Source organism: Sinocyclocheilus rhinocerous, unplaced genomic scaffold, assembly GCF_001515625.1.
Source record: "Sinocyclocheilus rhinocerous isolate Xijiao unplaced genomic scaffold, SAMN03320098_v1.1 scaffold4561, whole genome shotgun sequence".
NCBI lineage: Eukaryota > Metazoa > Chordata > Actinopteri > Cypriniformes > Cyprinidae > Sinocyclocheilus > Sinocyclocheilus rhinocerous.
The window spans coordinates 374,322-394,742 of record NW_015657966.1 but is presented as its reverse complement, the minus strand read 5'-3'; the positions used below and the strand labels follow the sequence as shown (position 1 = coordinate 394,742).

Sequence of the window (20,421 nt, the reverse complement as noted above, 5' to 3'; positions counted from 1 at the left end):
ATACAACATTTCAAAACTAAACATTTAAATGAAAACAAAAAAATAAAGCTAAAAACAATTCAAAATATTAAAAGAACAAAAGGTATGAGTATAATAATGATTCTAACATAACACTAAGCCAAACACCAAAAAACAACTACATATGTGTATGTACAACCACACACGTATACATGTACATATATATAAATACATCCAATATATATATATTATTTCATTTCCATTTTGTATGTTGAAGTACTGAAATAACTCAAATTAAATAAAAGTAAAACTTAATAAAAAGCCTATATAGACATAATAAAAAAACTAATAAAATGACAACATGACTACAACTGTAACTAAAACTAAAAAAGAGAACTAATACAAATCAAACTACATTAGTTTATCAGTAATCCTAAAAAAAAATAACACTGAGCCAAACACACATGCTAAAATAACAACAACTTACGGACACATAGTAAGAAATGGTTATAAAAAAAAGTGAAACAGAAGTGAAACAAGTAGTAGGAAAGAGGAGAAATAAAAAGCGATACTTATTACTGAATTTAATATATTATACTTTCAAGAAAGCATTTGCATTGCATTGGGTTTGTAAAAGCTGTTTTTTGCATGTCTTGGCCTGAGTTTTTGTCGCATTTACACAATTTTGACCAGCAGGCGTCACCGGCGTGTGGTGTTTCGAGCGCTTCGAATCAGTGAATCATTTTGCGAAGCAATTGGTTCAATTGATTCGAAGCTTCGAAAAGGGTCGTTTCTCCCGTCGCTGCCGCCCACAGCCCCTCCCCCTCTGATGCAGATCCGTTTCCCGTGTGACGACCTTGTTTACTTGTCAAGACGTCGCTGCGCTTTCCTCCCGATATAAAACCCCGTCAGAATGGCTGACAGCACGTTGTGATCGGAGCACATACGATCCCTTAAACAACAATGCAAACGAGGAACAGAAGCTACAGTTACTGATAGCGGCCCGTGTACTTTTAATCACCAACAAGTAGGATCCGCAAATGTTTGAAGACAGATGTGTGAAGGCTAACTAACAGGCTAAGAAGCTTAAGAGCATTTCAGTCGGATTGTATTTGATCTCCACCTCAACCCACCGGCCATTATCCGCAGAATACGAGCGTTTCTTTCGTTTTGAGGCCGTTCAAATACATCTCTTTGAGACCATGGTAAGGCTTTACATGTCACACTACTGTATGTAGAAGACGTGTGCAGTTCACCAGATCATTCATTTCATTCTTCAGATGGTAAAGTACTCTAAATCAAGCTGCTCAACTCTGAGGTTTGTGGTAACATGTTGGTGGTCATAAATTGTGTTCATTAGGGATGACTGACTGTCTAAAGATTCTTTATACGATGTTTTCTTAGTTCTTTATTGCGCTGATCACAAGGTTAGGTACAAAAGGTTATCGGTTCAAACCTTCAAGGGTTGGTGATCCATGATCTTGAACCATTGGGTCCTTGAGCAAAACCAACACTTTCTCCAGCTGTCAATTTGTAGACTACATGCTTTTCGATATTGTTTCCCACGGACCACAAAACATGATCATCTTAATGCGAGGGACCCCTATCCTAATACGTAAAAATGAAAATGATAATATAAAACTATGTTGCTGCCAATATATACTATACCAATTTTAAAAAAATTAGTAACTTTTAAGTTACATATTTTTTTTCTCCACTTGCTATAGTATTGTACTGTTCAATGTATTATTTAAATCCAATTTTGTTTACTTATTTGAATCAAAATTGTATTTATTTAAATGTAACTTTATTGAAATCTTTTTTTCTTCTTCTGTTATTTATGTTATTTATGACGTCCTGAACATGACATGGACAAAAACATATTTATCGTGGCCACGGAAAATCATCATCTTTATGTGTCAGATATATTAAAAGTAGTATGCTATTCTGTATTGTGTCTTTTTGTAATATAGTTCACGACCATTTATTTTTAGTTTACTTTCATATCTCAGAAAAGTATAAAATAGCATTTATGGGTATAAAATGTACTTAAAATACTACATATACATTAAATTATAAAAAAATTATATGTAACTTAGAAAGAAATCTCTTGCTTTCTCAAATACAATAACTATAAATTATCTTATTAGTAGCCAGAAACTGCATTTGCAAAATAAGAATAGCATAAAAAATACTCGTACTGTATTTTGCAATATTGAATTAAAGAATTTGTTCCTCCTTTTTATTATTCCATTCCCTCGTTTTAGTTTAATCGTGGCCACGAATTAAGAATTTGTTCCTATGACTTAATTTGTTCCTTCATTTAGTAAATCATGGCTAAGTTGTATTAATTTGTTCCACTGGTTTTTGATTTAATTAAAATGAGGGAACAAATTAGTACAACAAGGTCAGGATTTAACTAAAACGAAGGGACAAAATATGTTGTGGGGACTAATTCTTAAATCATAACCACAATATATATTTTCTTTTTTAATAAATCTGCAAAGATGTCAACAATTCTGTGTTTTTCTGTCAATATGGGGTGCTGTGTGTACATTAATGAGGAAAAAAAATTAACTTAAATGATTTTAGCAAATGGCTGCAATATAACAAAGAGTGAAAAATTTAAGGGGGTCTGAATACTTTCCGTACCCACTGTATATATATAGTTATTTGATTTAAATATTTATTTAAATTTTACACTGTTTTTCACTAATCTTTTCCACATGTCCCTGGCACTCCCTTGTGGCCCCCTAGTTGATATGAAAGGATCTATTATCCATTTAAGAGACTGGTTGTCCACTCAGCTGTCTATAAAAGTAAAACCACCAGCTTAGTCATTACTTACAATCTGACACATCAAAGAGTTTTTCATAGCCATTCGAATGAAAGAAAACCTCTCAAACCAGTAGCCTAGGATAAGAAAGGCATATGAGGGCTGAGATCACGAGGGTGTGTCTGATTTGATGTTGTTGTTGCAGGACGAGGCATCCCCGCCGTCTCTGACTGATCTGTGCATGACTCTGGTGAGCTCCAGGCTGGAGCTCTTCTGTGAGATGCGTGATGACGGCTCGCTCTCCTTCCGTGAGCCGCTGGTCTTCCCGCAGGAGCTGGCCGACCAACTGCTCTGCAAGATGGCCACTGAGGGTGAGAGCGAGCCGTCCTGTATTTCAAGGAATGTTTCACAAACTTAAGATGACATTTCTGCACATGGAACAATGATTGTTTGTTCGATATTTCTGATAGTTCATCCAAAAATAAAGACTCATTTACTCACCTTCATGTCACTCCAGACTTGTAGGACGTTCTTCTGTGGATCACAAAAGAAGATCATTTAAAGAATGTTTGTAATAAAAAATAAATAAATAAAAAAACAGACATTTCTCTAAATATTTTTATGTTCCTTAGAAGAAAATGTCATACAGGTTTGGAAGAATATGAGGGTGAGTAAATGATGACAGAATTTCCATTTTTGGGTGAACTATCCCTTTAAAAAACAATTTTATCATCAAGAGGACAGAAAAAATCATTTTAAATGTTTATCAGTAAAACAAGACACAACCTTGACAATTGGAGCTTAAGGAATAATTCATCAAGAATTAAAGTTACACTATAATTTATTCACCCTTAAGGCCCTTTCACACGGTACCCGGCAGTCGCGAGTGTCTAGTACATTCTCAATGGGAGACATGCGGAAAGCGGCAAAACACGGGCAGTTTCGCTGGCGGAGCGCAAGCGGTGCTCGTGCACCCAAAATCCTGCCGCTTCCACGGGCACGGCCCTTCGCGGCAGGTGCCGCCAAAGATAAAAATATTTTATCTTTTTGTGAGCGGCAGCGGCAGTCGCATCGGTTTCAACCAATCAGTGAACGTTTTACTGAACTGCCTATTAGAAAAATAGAAAAGATTGTTTTAAGTGTAATAGATTGCGGCAGCCGCGTGGCGATTCCACCGCTTGCCGCGTCCCATGTGAAAGGGCCTTTATCCTTGAAAAAGTAGAATAAACAGCATAAAAGTAGTTCACATGACACATTTGCTATATCTGAATCTTCTGAAGCTTTGTGTAAGGAACAGACCAAAATGAAATTGAATGATTCTGGTTCCAATTCAGTGTAATGATTCCATTTAATAATAATAATATTATATATATAAAACCCTATTGAGCATCTGTGGGGCATCCTCAAATGGAAGGTGGAGGAGCGCAAGGTCTCTAACATCCATCAGCTCTGTGATGTCGTCATGGAGAAGTGGAAGAGGACTCCAGTTGCAACCTGTGAAGCTCTGGTGAACTCCATGCCCAAGCGGGTTAAGGCAGTGCTGGAAAATAATGGTGGCCACACAAAATATTGACACTTTGGGCCCAATTTGGACATTTTCACTTGAGTGTGTACTTACTTTTGTGGCCAGCGGTCTAAGGGAGGCTCATTTTAATAAATAATGAGTAATGGTTTATAGTACTTTAATTTGAAAGTGTGTGTGTGTATATATATATATATATATACACACACACACTTTCAAATTAAAGTACTATAAACCATTACTCATTATTTATTAAAATGAGCCTCCCTTAAATTAGTGTTATTTATTAAATATTGTTATTTATTCATTTTGAATTAGCTTTTTATTAATATATTTTTCAGTTTATTTCCAAAATTTTAGTTTGTTTTAGTAATTTTGTTTTTGTCATGTTTTTTTTTTTTTTGGTTTTTGTTTTTTTGAACCTGAACTTTAATATTTATTTCACTTTTAGTAAGTTTAGTACTTGAATGATTGCCAAGGCAATATTTCTAATTTCAAGTTTTTCTAATTTTTAATATACTGTATATTATTTTAGTTTATCTAATATTTATCGTTTATTTTGTATCAGTTCTATTTCATGTAATAAAAAAATAAGTGTTTTTTTAAAAATACTTTAATTTTAGTTTTAGTTCACAGTAACATTTATTTGCAATCTCTAATTTTGATTCTGAATCCCTATTCACTTTCATTGTATGGAAAAGAACATGAGCAAGAAACATTTTGGGGTAAATCAGGCCCTGTCATAGTGAGTTTAATTAAATGAAACTAACTTTTTTTTTTATTAAAGTTATATTTTTGGCCTTTATTGGATAGGACAGTACAGATCAGACAGACGAGCATGGGCGGAGAGAGGGGGAATAGGTTCTGCAAAGGACCTCGAGCTGGAATTTTAACTATGCTGTATGTCGGCTCAGACGAAATGAATGAATCTATATTCAAAACATAATGATTCTCTTACAGGCCTGTTGAATGACAGCACAGTGGGAATCTTCCGAAGCTGCCAGCAGTTCCGGTTGCGTCACGCCTGCATCCGCACCGCGCGCATCTCCGCCGAGGCCTTCCACCGTGCCCTCTGCCTGCACCGCCTCGTGGAGCTAGATGCTTCACGGGTCAACGCTGACCTCACCATTCCCGACATCCTTCGAGGTTTATCATCCAGTAAAACCTTGCAGGAGAGTCTGCAGCGGCTCGTCCTGAATGGCCTGACCATGTCTTCTCTGGAGGAGCCCAGCTGTCGCTGTTTCAGTGCCATGCAGGGGCTGCGTGCACTCAGTGTGTCCAGTGTCGACTTCTATGACTTGGGCTTGGTGGACGTGTGCACGCTGCCTCGCTTGGAGAGTTTGGATATCTCCAACACCTCAGTGACGAACCTGACCCCGCTCCTGGGCTTGAGAAGCAGACTACGCTACCTCACCGTGCACCAGCTCAAGAGGCTGGAGATGACCACCGCTCAACTGCTGGCTGTGCTCAGTCAGGTCAGCTCTCCATCTGTTTTAATGCTGAGGTCACTGAGGTGACTCCCTTTTTGTGTCATTCAAGAAACAAAGGCATAAATAATTTAATGTCTCTAAAAATGTCATGTGATGTAACCTTCAATTAAAAATTACATTTATATCTTTAAATATATTTTCAATGTAAAAAGTTTTTAGTTTTTTTAGTTTTTTTTGCAAATGACATGAATTATTAATTCATTCTTTTTGTGTCATTCAAGAAACAAAGGCATAAATAATTTAATGTCTCTAAAAATGTCATGTGATGTAACCTTCAATTAAAAATTACATTTATATCTTTAAATATATTTTCAATGTAAAAAGTTTTTAGTTTTTTTTGTTTTTTTGCAAATGACATGAATTATTAATTCATTAATATCATGAAGTTTTTAGGGAGTTGCACCACATGACATTTTACAACCTAAGCCATGCTTGTCTTTTCATAAAAATGTCAAATGATCTGATATTTTCATAGACTTACTGATCTTGACACGGTCAAGAGGGTCTGCAGGCTGCATGATATTAGAAAAAAGGGCTAATTAAATTGGGACAAATTGGTTATACTCATAAAAAAATAACTCGAACAACTTTCAGTGACTATGAATTTGTGTTTTCATAGGCCACATTCCCCCAGTTTTTGACCCATTCAATATAATAATAATATGAATATTTTTGATGTTATTTAATAAAAATGTTAATATAATTTGTTAATAATACTATTATTCTGTAAAATTGAATGTTTAATACATTTTATAGTTTAACTGTAAAATGACATTAGTCATTTGCCTTAATTTATTTTCAAAGATGAAAAAATCAAGCTTTTAAATATTTATCTTAATTTAATTATTTAATATTAATAAGCAGTGAAGCAGTTTTGTTAAATATTAGATATAGATATAAAGGTATGTAAGTATATATATATATATACACACACACACATTTTGACCCATACAATGTTTTTTGGCTATTGCGTATTCTAATGTGTTGAGATAGTGAGTTGGTGGGTTTTTGTTAAATGTGAGCCAAAATCATCACAATTAAAAGAACCAAAGACTTAAACTACTTCAGTCTGTGTGCATTGAATGTATTTAATACACGAGTGTCACAATTTGAGTTGAATTACTGAAATAAATTAACTTTTCCACGACATTCTAATTTATTGAGATGCACCTGTATATATATATATATATATATATATATATATATTCACACTGCACCGACAGCCGACAGAATACAGTACATCACTTCTCAGATGTTCCAAGGCTGACAAACGGCAAAACCTGTATCTAATCAGACAAAACCTGACGAACGTGTCTGTTGGTGCAGTGTGATTTGGCCTAAAGAAGAGCTATATTCAAGTCATTGTAGCTGCGTATTGCAATGAAAATGTATTTTCAAATAAATAGCACAAAATTAATTTGTTGACTTTCAAGAAACTTGTCTCTCTGGCTAGGAAGTTTGTCATTGTGCTTCTGCATGATGATATGTAATTGTACGCACATTGTTTTTCTGTTTCTCCAGCTGGAGGGTTTACAGCACCTTGATATCTCAGACGATAAGCAGTTCACATCCGACGTGGCGCGGCAGCTTCTGGAGACTCCTGGCATCCTGCCCCAGCTGGTGTCTCTGGATGTTTCGGGCCGCAAGCAGGTGACTGATGCAGCGGTCAGGGCTTTCGTGGAGGCGAGACCGGGCATGACCTTCGTTGGTCTGCTGGCCACCGATGCCGGATTCTCTGACTTCCTGTCTGGGGAGGGCAGCTTAAAGGTAGGTGCTCGTATACAACAGCAAGATGTTTTGAAAAATGCAACATTATCCTCATTACCTGCTGCTTATTTTTAGATGTTGTAAATGATTGTAAGATCATGATTATTTTTCTGTTTTTGCAGGTGACTGGAGAGGCCAATGAGACTCAGATCTGTGAGGCATTGAGAAGATACAGTGAGAGAGAGGGCTTTGTCAGAGAAGCTCTCTTCCACCTCTTCAGCCTCACTCACGCCATTGAGAAACCACGACCTGACATCCTGAAGGTACGCATACTCACAAAGATTGAGTGATGAATCAAAGGTCACTGCATTTCTCCATATCAGTCCTCATGTCCCTGCTCGTCACTTTTCTTTTGTTCTCGATCTGCAGTTGGTAGCATTAGGGATGAAGAATCATCCGGCCACACTGAACGTGCAGCTGGCAGCCAGTGCCTGTGTGTTCAACCTCACGAAACAGGAACTGGCCTTTGGAATCCCTGTGCGACTCCTGGGGAACGTCACACAGCTGCTACTCGAAGCCATGAAGACCTTCCCCAACCACCAGCAGGTACGTAAAAACAAGACTAAATGTAGAAAGCCCATCGTAGCCGAAATAAAATTATAGCTGAGAATATTAAATGTATTTTCTGTGAGATGGCTTAAAGTTGGGATAAAAAAAAAAAAGATAATTCCTCTAATTTTGTTGCCAAATACATTAAATGCTTAATGCTAAATGTTATATGCACTATAAATCTAGTTTATAATAAGCAAAACATGTATTTCCCTAAATGAACACAAGGAAGAATAACATTTACTCATTTAATTTACTATGCATGAATATATTGATACTTCAGCAGTATTTGTATTTTATACTATATGTGAATATATCAATATTTTATACTCTATATTATTTATATAGCTATGTTTATATTTTGATTTTTAAAAAATTATTTCTTTTTTAATAGTTTTTAGTACTGAATTCATTTATTGAAATGGACAGTTTGCACATATCCATGGGAATAAATCAACCTTACCTATTCAGAAGAGTGTTATTGTTAAAACAATAATTGTTTAAAATAAAAAATATTAAAAATAAAAACATTAGAAATGTAGAAATTACTAAAACTGAAATAAAAATAAATTTAAAAAAATTCAATTTAAAGCTAAAAAATAAATAGTAAAATTATTCAAACTTGAATTAAAATTAAAATTAAACCTGAAAATATATAAATGAACGTTAATTCAAAATATTAATATACTATAATATTATATAAATAATATTAAAATAACACTGACTCAAATGCTCTTTTTACTACTGAATTAAGCATCTTAACATGACACTACTTTAAAGGCATTTAGGAAAAACAGATTAATATCACTGCAGTATTTACTATGTTGCTTTTACATCACAAGCAAAATCGCCACTAGTATATTTTGAATATTTCAATATTATTCGGCTCAAATTGTTTCCCTCAGTGGATTCATAAATTAGATTGTATGGTATGATGAATGTATTTTGTAGTCAGGTCACTTTCACTTGTCAGCATGATTGTGTCAACACTTGTACAGGAAGTAGACTTTTCACACCAAAGTATGTGAGTGGAGTGGGAGTGGAGCGGCGTGATTTTTGACCTGGAACGAGGAGTGGATTTTTTTGAAAGTCGGAGCGTGGTTATCAAGAATTCACACTTTAAACATCATTAACTAGCTTGACAGATAGATAGCGGGAGGTTATATCTCAGGCATGTTTGTTTGTAGCATGTGGATACTCAATACTGATTGGGTGAAATCATGTTTTAAAACGGTTTATGGTACAGGTAGTTAATCTCCACTCTAAATGAATGTGCTGCTCCATTGCTGCACACGCGCACAACACACAAGCTCGCTCATAACGTACAGATTGCGTGCACATAGAAACATTCAGGAGTGCCGAAAATTGTCAACGCTGTCCTGTGATTTATCAGCTTAAAGGCGGAAAAGCTACAGCATATTCTTTCTGTTTCTGAAGTAACTTCAACCCTCAGCTTCGCCATAGTAGAGAGACGCTGCACAGACAAGTGAGTTAAACAGCCATTTAATATAGACTTGGGCTAATTGTAGTGTTCCAAAAACCACGTTAAAACTATTCTTCTAGTATAGTGTATTTATTTTTCGTTTAAAGGTGACATATCATGAAAATCTGACTTTTCCAGGTTTTAAGCGCTATAATCAGGTCCACGGTGCATCTACCAACCAAGGAAACGTGAAAAAGATTAACCCAGTAACTTTGTTTTGGTAAGCCTTTTTCTGCAAGCGTCTGAAAAAACGAGCGCGTCTGATTTCGTGTGCAACGAAACAAAAGTGACGTTGCAAAGGGATCTCATTATAATATTACCACCCCTGTAAGTTTCCACCCACGGTGCCGTCATTTTGATTTCACAAGCGACAATGGTGTACCAGTTCTAACGCCATGGCAAAAGTTTGAGCAAAACATGCTAACTGTTCTGCCTTTGGCTGCACAGACTAGCATAGAACACTATTTACAGTCCCAGCCTCAGAAAAGTTCTGAACAGACGTATAAAAATGCTTTAGCCACAAATTTCGTCATGGAGCAGGGGTTCTGATCAGTGGAGCGAGGAGCGGGAAATGCTAAACCCGGAGCGGAGTGATTATAGAATGCTTGGAGTGCGCAGGAGAAATTGTTGCCACTCCACTCGGCTCACATACTTCGTTTCACACAATAAGCATTTGTTCTTCCTGAGAACATTCAACATTCTCATTTTACACGATCATTCAGTTCCCCATGATGATACATCATTTCAAGAATGAGGAAAAGGTTTTACAGGTGCCAACAATGATTTCCCTTTGAACAGTTGTTCTGTTTCCCCCCCCACCCCCCAGCTGCAGAAGAACTGCTTGCTGTCTCTATGCAGTGATCGAATCTTGCAGGAGGTTCCCTTCAACAGGTAACACTTTTCATTTTCTGCTTAAAAATGTGATGATAATAATCACTCTATTCAGTTTTTATCAAGCTGCTAATAATAACTGAGGTAATATCAATACATATTAAAGTAATTTAGAAAGAGAAATCTAAATGTGCATGTTATTTTCATCTGTTTTGCATGAGCAGTATCATATCTGTTGGTCTTTTGTTGTGTTTGTTGCTTTTTGAAACTACCATATTCAAAAGTTAGAGGTTAAGACTTTTTAAATGTTTTTCAAAGTGTCTTATGCTTACCAAGGCTGCATTTATTTGATAAAAACAGCAATACTAAAGTAAAAACAGTAATATTACTGTTTTCTATTTGAATATATTTTAAAAAGTAATTTATTCAGCATCATTACTCCAGTCTTCAGTCTCACATGATCCTTCAGAAATCATTCCAATATGCCGGTTTTGTTGTGCTGCTAATTGTTTTTAAGATTCTAACATTAATTGTAATATTATAGTCACTTTTGATCAATTTAATGCATCCTTGCTGAATATAAGTATTGTTAAAAAGTATGTCGAAAGAATACGTATGTAGACTGTTAACTTGAAACTGTGTGATTACAGACAGTTGTCACCCTTGGCAAGTGTATCAGCCAATCAGAATGTAGAATTCAGCAGTTCTGTTGTGTAAATACACAAAGTCTACACACCTACTCATGACTGTTTACAACATTTCTAAAATGCAATAACATTTTAGATGAAAAGGTTATCAGATAAATGCTTTCGGTTCAAACTGGTAGTGTGTTGTCTTGTTGACGGATTTAAACGTCACATCAGTTTATGTGGATAAAATATGATGTTTGTTCAGGTTTGAAGCTGCCAAGCTGGTCATGCAGTGGCTGTGTAACCACGAGGATCAGAACATGCAGAGGATGGCTGTGGCTATTATCTCCATCCTTGCTGCCAAGGTGAGCAGGTGCAGTCGGCGCTTGAGAACAGGTTTAACCGTAGAGAGTAAACATAAGCTGGGAGCCTTCAAGAAGAGATTCAGAACATTCTATCACAGTGATGCATCATGAAATGCAGAGTGACAGATTCTCTGTGTCAGCCAGCACTTCCCCTTGGGGGAATCCAGTCACCATTCTGAAATGCGCTCCACTTCGTCAAGTGGATAAGGGAAGTTTATATGGACAGACCCTCGACCTCGAGTGAGTCGACTCGTTTGTACACTTCAGGCAGCTCCATATACCACAGTGCAACACGATTGTGGCGTCACAGCAGGCTGCGCTTAAAAGGACAGTTCACCCAAAAATGAAAATTCTGTCATTTATTTTAACCCTCAAGTTGTTCCAAACTCAAAGAAACAAACTCATACAGGTTTGGAACAACTTGAAGTTAGAAGAGGAAGAATGTTCATAACCAAACAGTTGACTTCAATAGTTTTTTATTTATTTATTTTTTTTCCATAACCTAACTCGACTCTTTGTGTGTTTCTTTAATAGTTGTCCACTGAGCAAACTGCACAATTAGGAGCTGAACTTTTTATCGTAAAGGTAAGGTTTTTTTTTTTTTTAACATTTGTAACGCTTGAATGGGAGGAATAGTGATTCTTATCTCTCTCACATTCTTCACATCATAGCAACTCCTGCACATTGTGCGGCAGAAAACGTGTCAGGGTATCGTGGACGCCACGTTGAAGTTCACACTCAGTGCTCTGTGGAACCTCACAGATGAATCTCCTACCACCTGCAGACACTTCATAGAGAACCAGGGACTAGAGCTCTTCATCAAAGTACTCGAGGTAAACACTTCAAACCTTTTTATAGAATTTTTGGAAGAACATAACTGTACTTTGTTAAAAACCTGCCTTGAAGTTCTCATCTGAAAATATCTCTGTTTTTCCAGTCCTTTCCATCAGAGTCGTCCATTCAACAGAAGATCCTGGGTTTACTGGTAAGAAACAGTGGGGGGGTCAAAACTTCACATTGAGAATGTGGGATTCAAAAACTTTAAAATGTTATTTTAATTAGTTTTAATTTTAGCATTTTTATTGTAGCACATAAATAATTATATATATATATATAATCGCATAATCACTTTTTTTCACAATTTTTTTTAAAGAAATTAAAACTTTTATTCAGCAAGGATTCATTAAATTGACCAAAAGTGACAAAGACTTTCCTTAAAAATTATATTTCAAATAAATGCTGTTCTATTGAACTTTCTACTCATCAAAGAATTTGTGAACAAAAAATTTATCACATTTTCCACAAAAAATATGAAGCAGCACAACCGTTTTCAACATTGATAATAATCATAAATGTTTCTTGAGCAGCAAATCAGCCTATTAAAATGATTTCTGAAGGATCATGTGACACTGAAGACTGGAGTAATGCTGCTGAAAATTCAGCTTTGCCATCACAGGAATAAATGACATTTTAAAATGTATTTAAATATAAAACAGTTATTTTAAATTGTAATAATATTTCACAATATTACTGTTATTTTTTGATCAATTATATGTAGCCTTGGTGAGCATAAGAGACTTCTTTTAAAATCCCCAAACTTTTGAACGTGCGTGTGTGCGTGCATATTATTTTTTAGAAGCATATATAACATCAAATAGAAGCATTTTTTTGTATCAAGCCTCCAGTAATTCTGTGCTGGATATGCACTGGAGAGGGAAATACATATTGCAGTGTTTTGCTCTGGTGAAATTGAATTGAGGAGAGTGATTCTGGAGCTGTGGGCAGCACTGATAAAACGCCTTCTCGTGTCAAAGGAAGCCATGCTGAGGGATTATGCAAAAAGTTTCCCTTAGTTAGAAAGTATAATGAGACTGTTTCACTTTGCATTCAGTTGTATTTTTGGAGCTGTGGTCCCCTGTGCTATTGTCCTTTTTCTATCTTGTCTAGTTCTGAATGTGTTTGTTTCGCTTGTATTCAGAATAATATCGCCGAGGTGGGGGAGTTGCACGGTGAGCTGATGGTTCAAAGTTTTCTGGATCACATTCGCTCTCTGCTGCACAGTCCAGAGGTGGAGGTCAGTTATTTTGCCGCAGGCATCTTGGCCCACCTCACCTCACGGGGCGAGAAGGTGTGGACCCTCGACCTGTCACTCAGGACCACACTGCTAGAGCAACTGGTGCGTGCTTGCTCAAATTGGGTATTTGGGTATTATTGCACCAGAGGCCCGAGTAAATAGTTTAATCATTATGTATCTCTCGCAGCATTCAGCGATTCTGAAGTGGCCATCGCCGGAATGTGAGATGGTAGCGTACAGGTGAGAAATGACAAAACCACATCATGAAAAACATGCTTCACTGAATGTGAAGCATGGACAGTGTCGAGTACTAAAGGGGTCTGCTACTCAACAACAGAGTTTGCCAGGTCTGGTCTCGGGTCGAGCAAGGTTTTGGTCATGTTTTTGTAGAGCACTATTACTGTTGAAATTTCAATCCATTATTAAAGTTTTGAATTCAGTTGATTAGATGTACTTTTTCATTTTAAAATGTATTTAAACCATTAAAAAAGCATCCTAAAAAATTTAAACTGAAAACACAGAATTAAAAGTAAAATGGATTCATAGGGCTCTTATATCCTCAAGCTTGTGTTGAGTTTGGGCTTGAAATTTATTTTAAAAAATGTCTAAAAATATATTATAAGATAAATATGATTTTTTTTTTTTTTGTGAAAAGTCAGTGAAAGACAACATTAAGTAAATGTTACTTGAACCACAGGAATGAATTGAATAATGCAATACTATTTTTCTATTTATTTTATGTCATGCAAAATTTGTACTTAAATGTACAAAAAAATCTGTTACTGTGCTACTAAATGTCTAAATAAAATTTAAGGTACAGATTTTTATCAATAAACATTTAATATATGATGTTAAATTTGTAAAATGCATAAAATGTCCATTAATAATACAAAAATGGCAACAAGGTAACAACAAGACATTTGCTTTTCCTAAATGAAGTTATTAACTAAAACATTGACAGCACTGGCTGTGTTGAGCAGTGTTGTTTTTGTATTTTAAAGATACTATTACAGTATTTATTAATATTTGAATAATGGACAATAATTATGTTCAGTTTTCATTTTAATTTCCTAATTTAATTTTAGTTTCTTAAACTGAATTTTTAATTTTATGTGCCTATTTTATGTTTTATTTTTTTAATTATTTCTATTTATTTTTATTTCCATTTTTTTCCCTGTTATTACACTTATTTTTAGTTTTTTACATTTCTAATTTTCATTTACGTTTTTCATTTAATATTTGTTTTATTTCAGCTTTATTTCCATTAAAAAATAAAAAATAATAGTTTTAGTTAACAATAACACTTGACATGACACTAGTGTTCAGTCAGGTCATGGTGGTCTTGCTTCTAGGAGACTCGTTGGGTTCAGGCTTCAGTTTAATGCTTGTGCAGACCCCTTTCAAGCGCTCTTCTACTATGCACTAGAATGAAAAAGATTTATAGTACCGGTATTATAAAGAGATCAAGTGTTTAGTGTACATCTCTCTGTGTCTTTTTCAGGTCGTTCAACCCTTTCTTCCCTTTACTGGAGTGCTTCCAGACCCCAGGAGTCCAGCTGTGGGCCGCATGGGCCATGCAGCACGTCTGCAGCAAAAATGGTGAGATCAGCACCATAAACCCAACGCTCCAAAGCCCAAAGACTTTGTGTTCATTTTATTTTCCCTTTCTGCCTTCATGAATGCAGCGGGCCGGTACTGCAGCATGTTACTGGAGGAGGGAGGACTGCAGCAGCTAGAGGCCGTGAGGTCACATCCCAAAACCCAAGGCGACGTGCTGCGATTGGCTGAAAGCATCCTTGACAGCTTGCATCGCCACAAAGCGCGCACAGGATACACAGGACCGCCCAAAATACACACACATAGAGGTACATGTCCACAGAAGAACCAAAGTCAAACGGTTTTGAAATGACAGAACTGTTTCTTTTCAATTGTAATTTTTTTATTTATTCCATATTTCTCTTTGTTTTCCAGAGAAAAACGTTCCATGACAAGATCAGTGGTCTCTGGATAGGACACCATAAAAAATTGGAAGCTTTTTGTATGTGTATGTGTTCACTCGTGCCCATCCGTATGACAATGACGCTCTGCTGCTCACGACGGAATCCGTTATTTATTTGACATAAGAAATAAGTCTCCGTGATCTGAGGAAAAGTTTATTTAGACGGGCAGCAGCTCAGAGAGTGTTTATGTTAAAACGTGGGACGTATGTGAGAGTTTATATGTTTGTGCATGTGTGTATTAAGAGCATGTGCATCAGATTGCTATGTATGCATATTCAGATTTTGGATGCAGCTCCTTAGGAAATTTCATTTATTTGACAGATTTCTGTCCTGTTGGGCATAAAATGCATTAATATAAAGACACAACAGATACAGTTGTGTTACATGGAAATACATGAACTGTTTAGTAACTTTCAGTGTGGAATATGTTAAACTGCATGTGTGAGAGAGGGGGGGGAAAAAAGTGTGATCTGTGTGTACAAACGTGAGACAACCGCTTGTCAACACACTGAACAGCATGAGAGCTTTAGGGATGAAATCTATTTTTATAGACTGTATAAAAACGGTGGCAGATGACAATGTTTATGGTGTGGTGTTGCACGCAAAGTATTATGATCCAGATTTGAGTTTGTTTCCAAAAATAGTACTAAGTGGACTGAACATCATGTAAGCTCAAGACGAAAGATTCCTCAAGAACCCGGAGCTCTTCAGAAGCAAACGAAACTGGTGGAGATGATTAAAATCAAAGCTTTTGCCTTTGCAGGAATATGTCAATAAATGGATTGTTGCCTCAGAAACCTTGTAAAAAAGGTACAAGCACCTTTGTAAAAAAATCAAGAAGAAGATTTTTGTTCTGATCGTGGCATCTTTGGAGCGCTGGTGATTTGCCAAAAGTCATTGGATTTGCCTTTTTGCGAAACATGCTTGCATTGAACTTTAAGTTTGATTTAATTTAACGCCAATGAAGCTGTTAAACAGCAGGTTCAACTTGTCTTGTTTGAAGTTGCAATAAAAAAAAAATGATACTCCATTTGTTCCAGTGATCTAACGAAGCTTTTTTTGTATATAAATGTTTCAATTCCCTGGATGTGTATGCTTCCTTTTTTTTGGTTATTTATTTGGTTTTCTGTTCGTAACTGGGCCATGTTTTATGATGAGATAGATGCTCCAGGAAATGTGCTTTGCTCCAGAAAATCTTATTGATGCATGCAGCTGTTCTTGCAGATGGCATGAAATATAAGTATTTGTTATAATTTGTACTGTAATTCAAATTTTGTTTGGCAACTTAGGCCAGGTTTATACACCTGAAATACATCACAACAATGTCCATTTTTGGATTCAGCTTCGACATTAACAAATATTGGCGTTAAATGGTGTATAAATGGACCAAATGAGTTCACAGAACTCTACAGGCCCAGCGTGGAGACCCTAGGCATGTATGTGGCCCTCCATGACAGATTTCGGTTCTGTGCCACACTACTGTTCTCTTCCTCACTCAGAATGTGGATTGAGCAGCAAAACAAGAGTAAACTAGTGTCATACTGCTGCTCAGATTCACAGTTATGCAAATTATGTTTGGGGAATAAAGAATGTAAAACCCCTGCTGCTTCGGTCTGCTGTTAATCTTTATTAATACATTCATTTTAAAGTATCTTTTTCAAATTAAAGTATCCTTAAAATTTGAAGAATATCCTAGCTCAAAATTTTACTTTGTTTTTCAGTTTGCTTTTTATTTCTAGAATGCTTTTATTTAATTTTTAACCCCTTAACGGTCACTAAGTTTACTTCAATATATGATTATTAAATCCTAATCTAATCATGGCAAACTATGTATCTTTGGAAAGGTCTAAGACTCCTAAATATATATTTTACCACTATTTGTTGTAAAAAATTAGGTAGGAACAGTAGTAGATTAATTTATGATAAGAGTGCACCTCAAAACATATACTTCATAACAGGAGTTCTGACCTTTGTCACAAAAAATTATTTTTCGTTTGCTTTTTCCCTATCACGTTTTAGTAATCATCATAAAGAAAGCTTAAAACCTCAAAATTCATCCTATGAAAACCATTTTGAAATCGGACATTGCGTTACCATAGAAATGGTACTTTAATATCTTTTAGCGGGCTCCTCCCCCTTAGTGGGAGGAGTCATATAACAAAATGTATTACGGTCTTTTGGAATCAAAACTTTTTATAATCTTGACAAAATACATATCGCCGGAAAGGTCTGAGTCTCAAGATTTCATATTTGGTGGTTATTTTGTGATAGAATTAATACTGAGAGAGACATTTATACATTTGTGACAGAAAAAAACAATGGCTGTTTGTGGTATAACACCTAAACAAAATTGCATAGGAACGTCAATTTTTTTAATATCAACTTCAAATTTGGAACATAACTCATTTAGACACTGTCTTATTTAAAAAGAGATCAACCTTAGGTCTGTATTCAAAAGCGTTCATGAATTATAACAATTTAAGTCTGAATAGTGCACTTTCATGTCTATGTTCAAAAGGGGAGGGGGGGGTTACAGTTAAGAGGTTAATTACTTTTTTAAACTATTTTATTTTCTGTATTTTCATAATTGAGAGAAAATGGTCTATCCAGAAAAAAAAAAAGAAGACCATGACAAAGTCCTTTTTAAATTATTTGTGGCAGTTATTTTTACGCATTGCAAAGCTCAGATTTCAAAGGAAATTGAAACCCAACACTTGGTACAATGTAGTAACGCAAGTACAGCATGTTCAGAATGTTTGTACTAGTACCATGTGGATTTGAAACGTGTTTTGCAGATATAGACTTTCACTCTCCAATGTACCTTGGAGACCTCTTTTCTATAAACGCAGCCATGCCCTCTTGTCTGTCCCGTGTAGGAATGAGCTGAGAAACCACAAAACATTCACAGTTAAACCAAGCACACAAAATACTGCAACAAAATGAAATTGTGCAGATTTTATTCATATGGTTTATGTATAACACTCACCCTGGCGTAACACATTCCCTCAATAGCCATTCCTGAAGAGATGTCCACCTCAGAGCCTCGATTCATGGCTACTTTAGCCATTCGCACGGCAATCAGAGCCTGAGAGAGGAAAACAAAAATAAATCTTCTGTTCAAAACACTTTTTCAGTTTTCATTTTCTGTAGTTACTAGGGTATTTTTCTTACTCTGTTTATTTTTTGATTCACTTTTAGTTTTTAGTTTTAGCTTTAACAGCAGTTATGAACCATATTAAAAGGAATGTTGGCAAGAAGTACAAAAATAATTGTCATTTTAATTTATTATTTTTAATTTACATTAAAAATAATACTTTTATAATGTTTCACGAAGGCAGCTTTTATTTGATCGAAAATACAGTAAAACAGTATTATTGTAAAAATATATTATGTTTTAAAAATAAATAAAAAATAATTTGTGTACTTCTTGCCAACATTCCTATTACTATTGCTCATAAAACTATTATTTAAATAATAAATATTACAATATAAAATAACACTTTTTTTTAGTTTTGTAGATTTTAAAATGTAATTTATTTCCGTGGTGCAAAGCTGAATTTTCAGCATCATTACTCCAGTCTTCAGTGTCACATGATCCTTCAGAAATCATTCTAATATGCTGATTTGTGATACATTTGTGAAACTGTGATACATTTTCTCAGGATTCTCTGATGAACAGAAAGTTCAAAATAAGAGCATTTATTTGAAACATAAATCTTTTGTATCAATGCAAAGATCTTTACGGTCAATCAATTAAATGCATCCTTGCTGAATAGAAGTATTCATTTCTTAAACGGTAGTGTAAGTCTGCCTATAATACAGGCCACTGTTTATTATCTTTCACTGCAACTGTACAATCTGCACTGTATCTGTCTAAGGCACAGTCACATAATCATGATACAGTTAAGTCAGGTGGGCAGAAGTGCAGACAAGCGTTATTGTGGCCTGACGTGTCTGAATGACGTTCCCACGTTGACCGAAATAGGACATCTTCATTTTAATCTAATATAATGACTTGTCAATCATGGGGAAAACCAGAAAAGCAGGATGTTCTCATTGTCACGCAATAATTTTGTACAGTACAGAAGATTCCAGTTCCACAAATCCACATGCCAAGTCATATAATGACGACGATATGACACATATTTTCAGGTTCGCTCCAAAGGCAATGAATTGCAAGGTCATGCACTTGATTACGCACGTGTCTTTTGTACCATTTACGTTGTTTATCGCGTTAAATGTGTGCTCTGGACACTAGTGGGCCTGAGGGAAGACTGTAATGGCACATTTGAGCCAGGTCTGTCTTGAGGGTATACATATTCATGGCCAGCCTGTCGTCTTGAGTCATGATGTGAGACGCTCCCATGTGACAGTACAGTGTCACATGACGCAAATGAGATTAAAGCACAAGTACACAATGAAATGCCTGTGGCTATAGCTGAACTAGTATGCAAACTATTTCATAACCACAGAAACATACAAACATAAGCGTACACATAATCATAGATGCATACAAATCATATCTCTAAGCTACACTTATCAAATAATGAAAAACCCTGCCAAATTAACCACACACACATAAACAGGGTCCATATACACCATCTGTAGATGTTTACTTCACAAAATTATATATATAAAAATGATTATAAATAAATGATATATACTGTATATATAGACACATCTACCATTTTTTAGCAAGGTAGCATTAAATTAACCAAAAATGACCATTAAGGCATTTATAATGTTACAAAAGATTTATATTTCAAATAAATGCTGCTCTTCTGTGACTGCGGTCACAGAAATAAAATTACATTTGAAATACATTCAAATAGAAAAAAGTTTTTTTTTCTAATAATATTTTTTTTTATATATATATATATATTTTAAAATATAATTATATATTGTAAAAATATTGTAAAAACACACACAAATATATATATATATATATATATATATATATATATTGTATATGTTGTA

At 35.3% G+C, this 20,421-nt stretch overlaps 2 protein-coding genes across 2 annotated transcripts in view; one reads left to right on the top strand and one right to left on the bottom strand.

Moving 5' to 3' along the window:
* The first annotated feature begins 797 nt into the window (after positions 1 to 797).
* On the top strand, positions 798 to 15,896 carry LOC107721807 (protein zyg-11 homolog). The gene is made up of 16 exons (XM_016529975.1): positions 798 to 1,163; positions 2,940 to 3,105; positions 5,217 to 5,731; positions 7,268 to 7,513; positions 7,636 to 7,776; positions 7,883 to 8,059; positions 10,372 to 10,436; positions 11,271 to 11,370; positions 11,905 to 11,955; positions 12,042 to 12,203; positions 12,308 to 12,355; positions 13,349 to 13,546; positions 13,632 to 13,684; positions 14,946 to 15,043; positions 15,130 to 15,309; positions 15,416 to 15,896. The coding sequence occupies exons 1-16, from the start codon at positions 1,161 to 1,163 to the stop codon at positions 15,430 to 15,432; spliced, it is 2,220 nt and encodes a 739-aa protein (XP_016385461.1). The 5' UTR covers positions 798 to 1,160; the 3' UTR covers positions 15,433 to 15,896.
* Positions 15,897 to 18,100: 2,204 nt separating this feature from the next.
* The window catches only part of LOC107721803 (enoyl-CoA hydratase domain-containing protein 2, mitochondrial-like), a 13,568-nt gene continuing 11,247 nt past the window's right edge, over positions 18,101 to 20,421 (bottom strand). Inside the window, exons 8-9 of the mRNA XM_016529969.1 lie at positions 18,431 to 18,529; positions 18,101 to 18,327 (exon numbers count right to left, since the gene is read on the bottom strand). Of these exons, the coding sequence (XP_016385455.1) occupies positions 18,250 to 18,327; positions 18,431 to 18,529 (177 nt within the window). The 3' untranslated portion in view covers positions 18,101 to 18,249. The remainder of the gene's footprint in view (positions 18,328 to 18,430; positions 18,530 to 20,421) is intronic.

Bases quoted from the DNA above. Each gene is read 5' to 3' on its own strand.
- LOC107721807 (XM_016529975.1), top strand. The intron at 5,732-7,267 runs GTCAGCTCTCCA...CTGTTTCTCCAG, and splicing joins TGCTGGCTGTGCTCAGTCAG to CTGGAGGGTTTACAGCACCT. The intron at 13,547-13,631 runs GTGCGTGCTTGC...TATCTCTCGCAG, and splicing joins CCACACTGCTAGAGCAACTG to CATTCAGCGATTCTGAAGTG.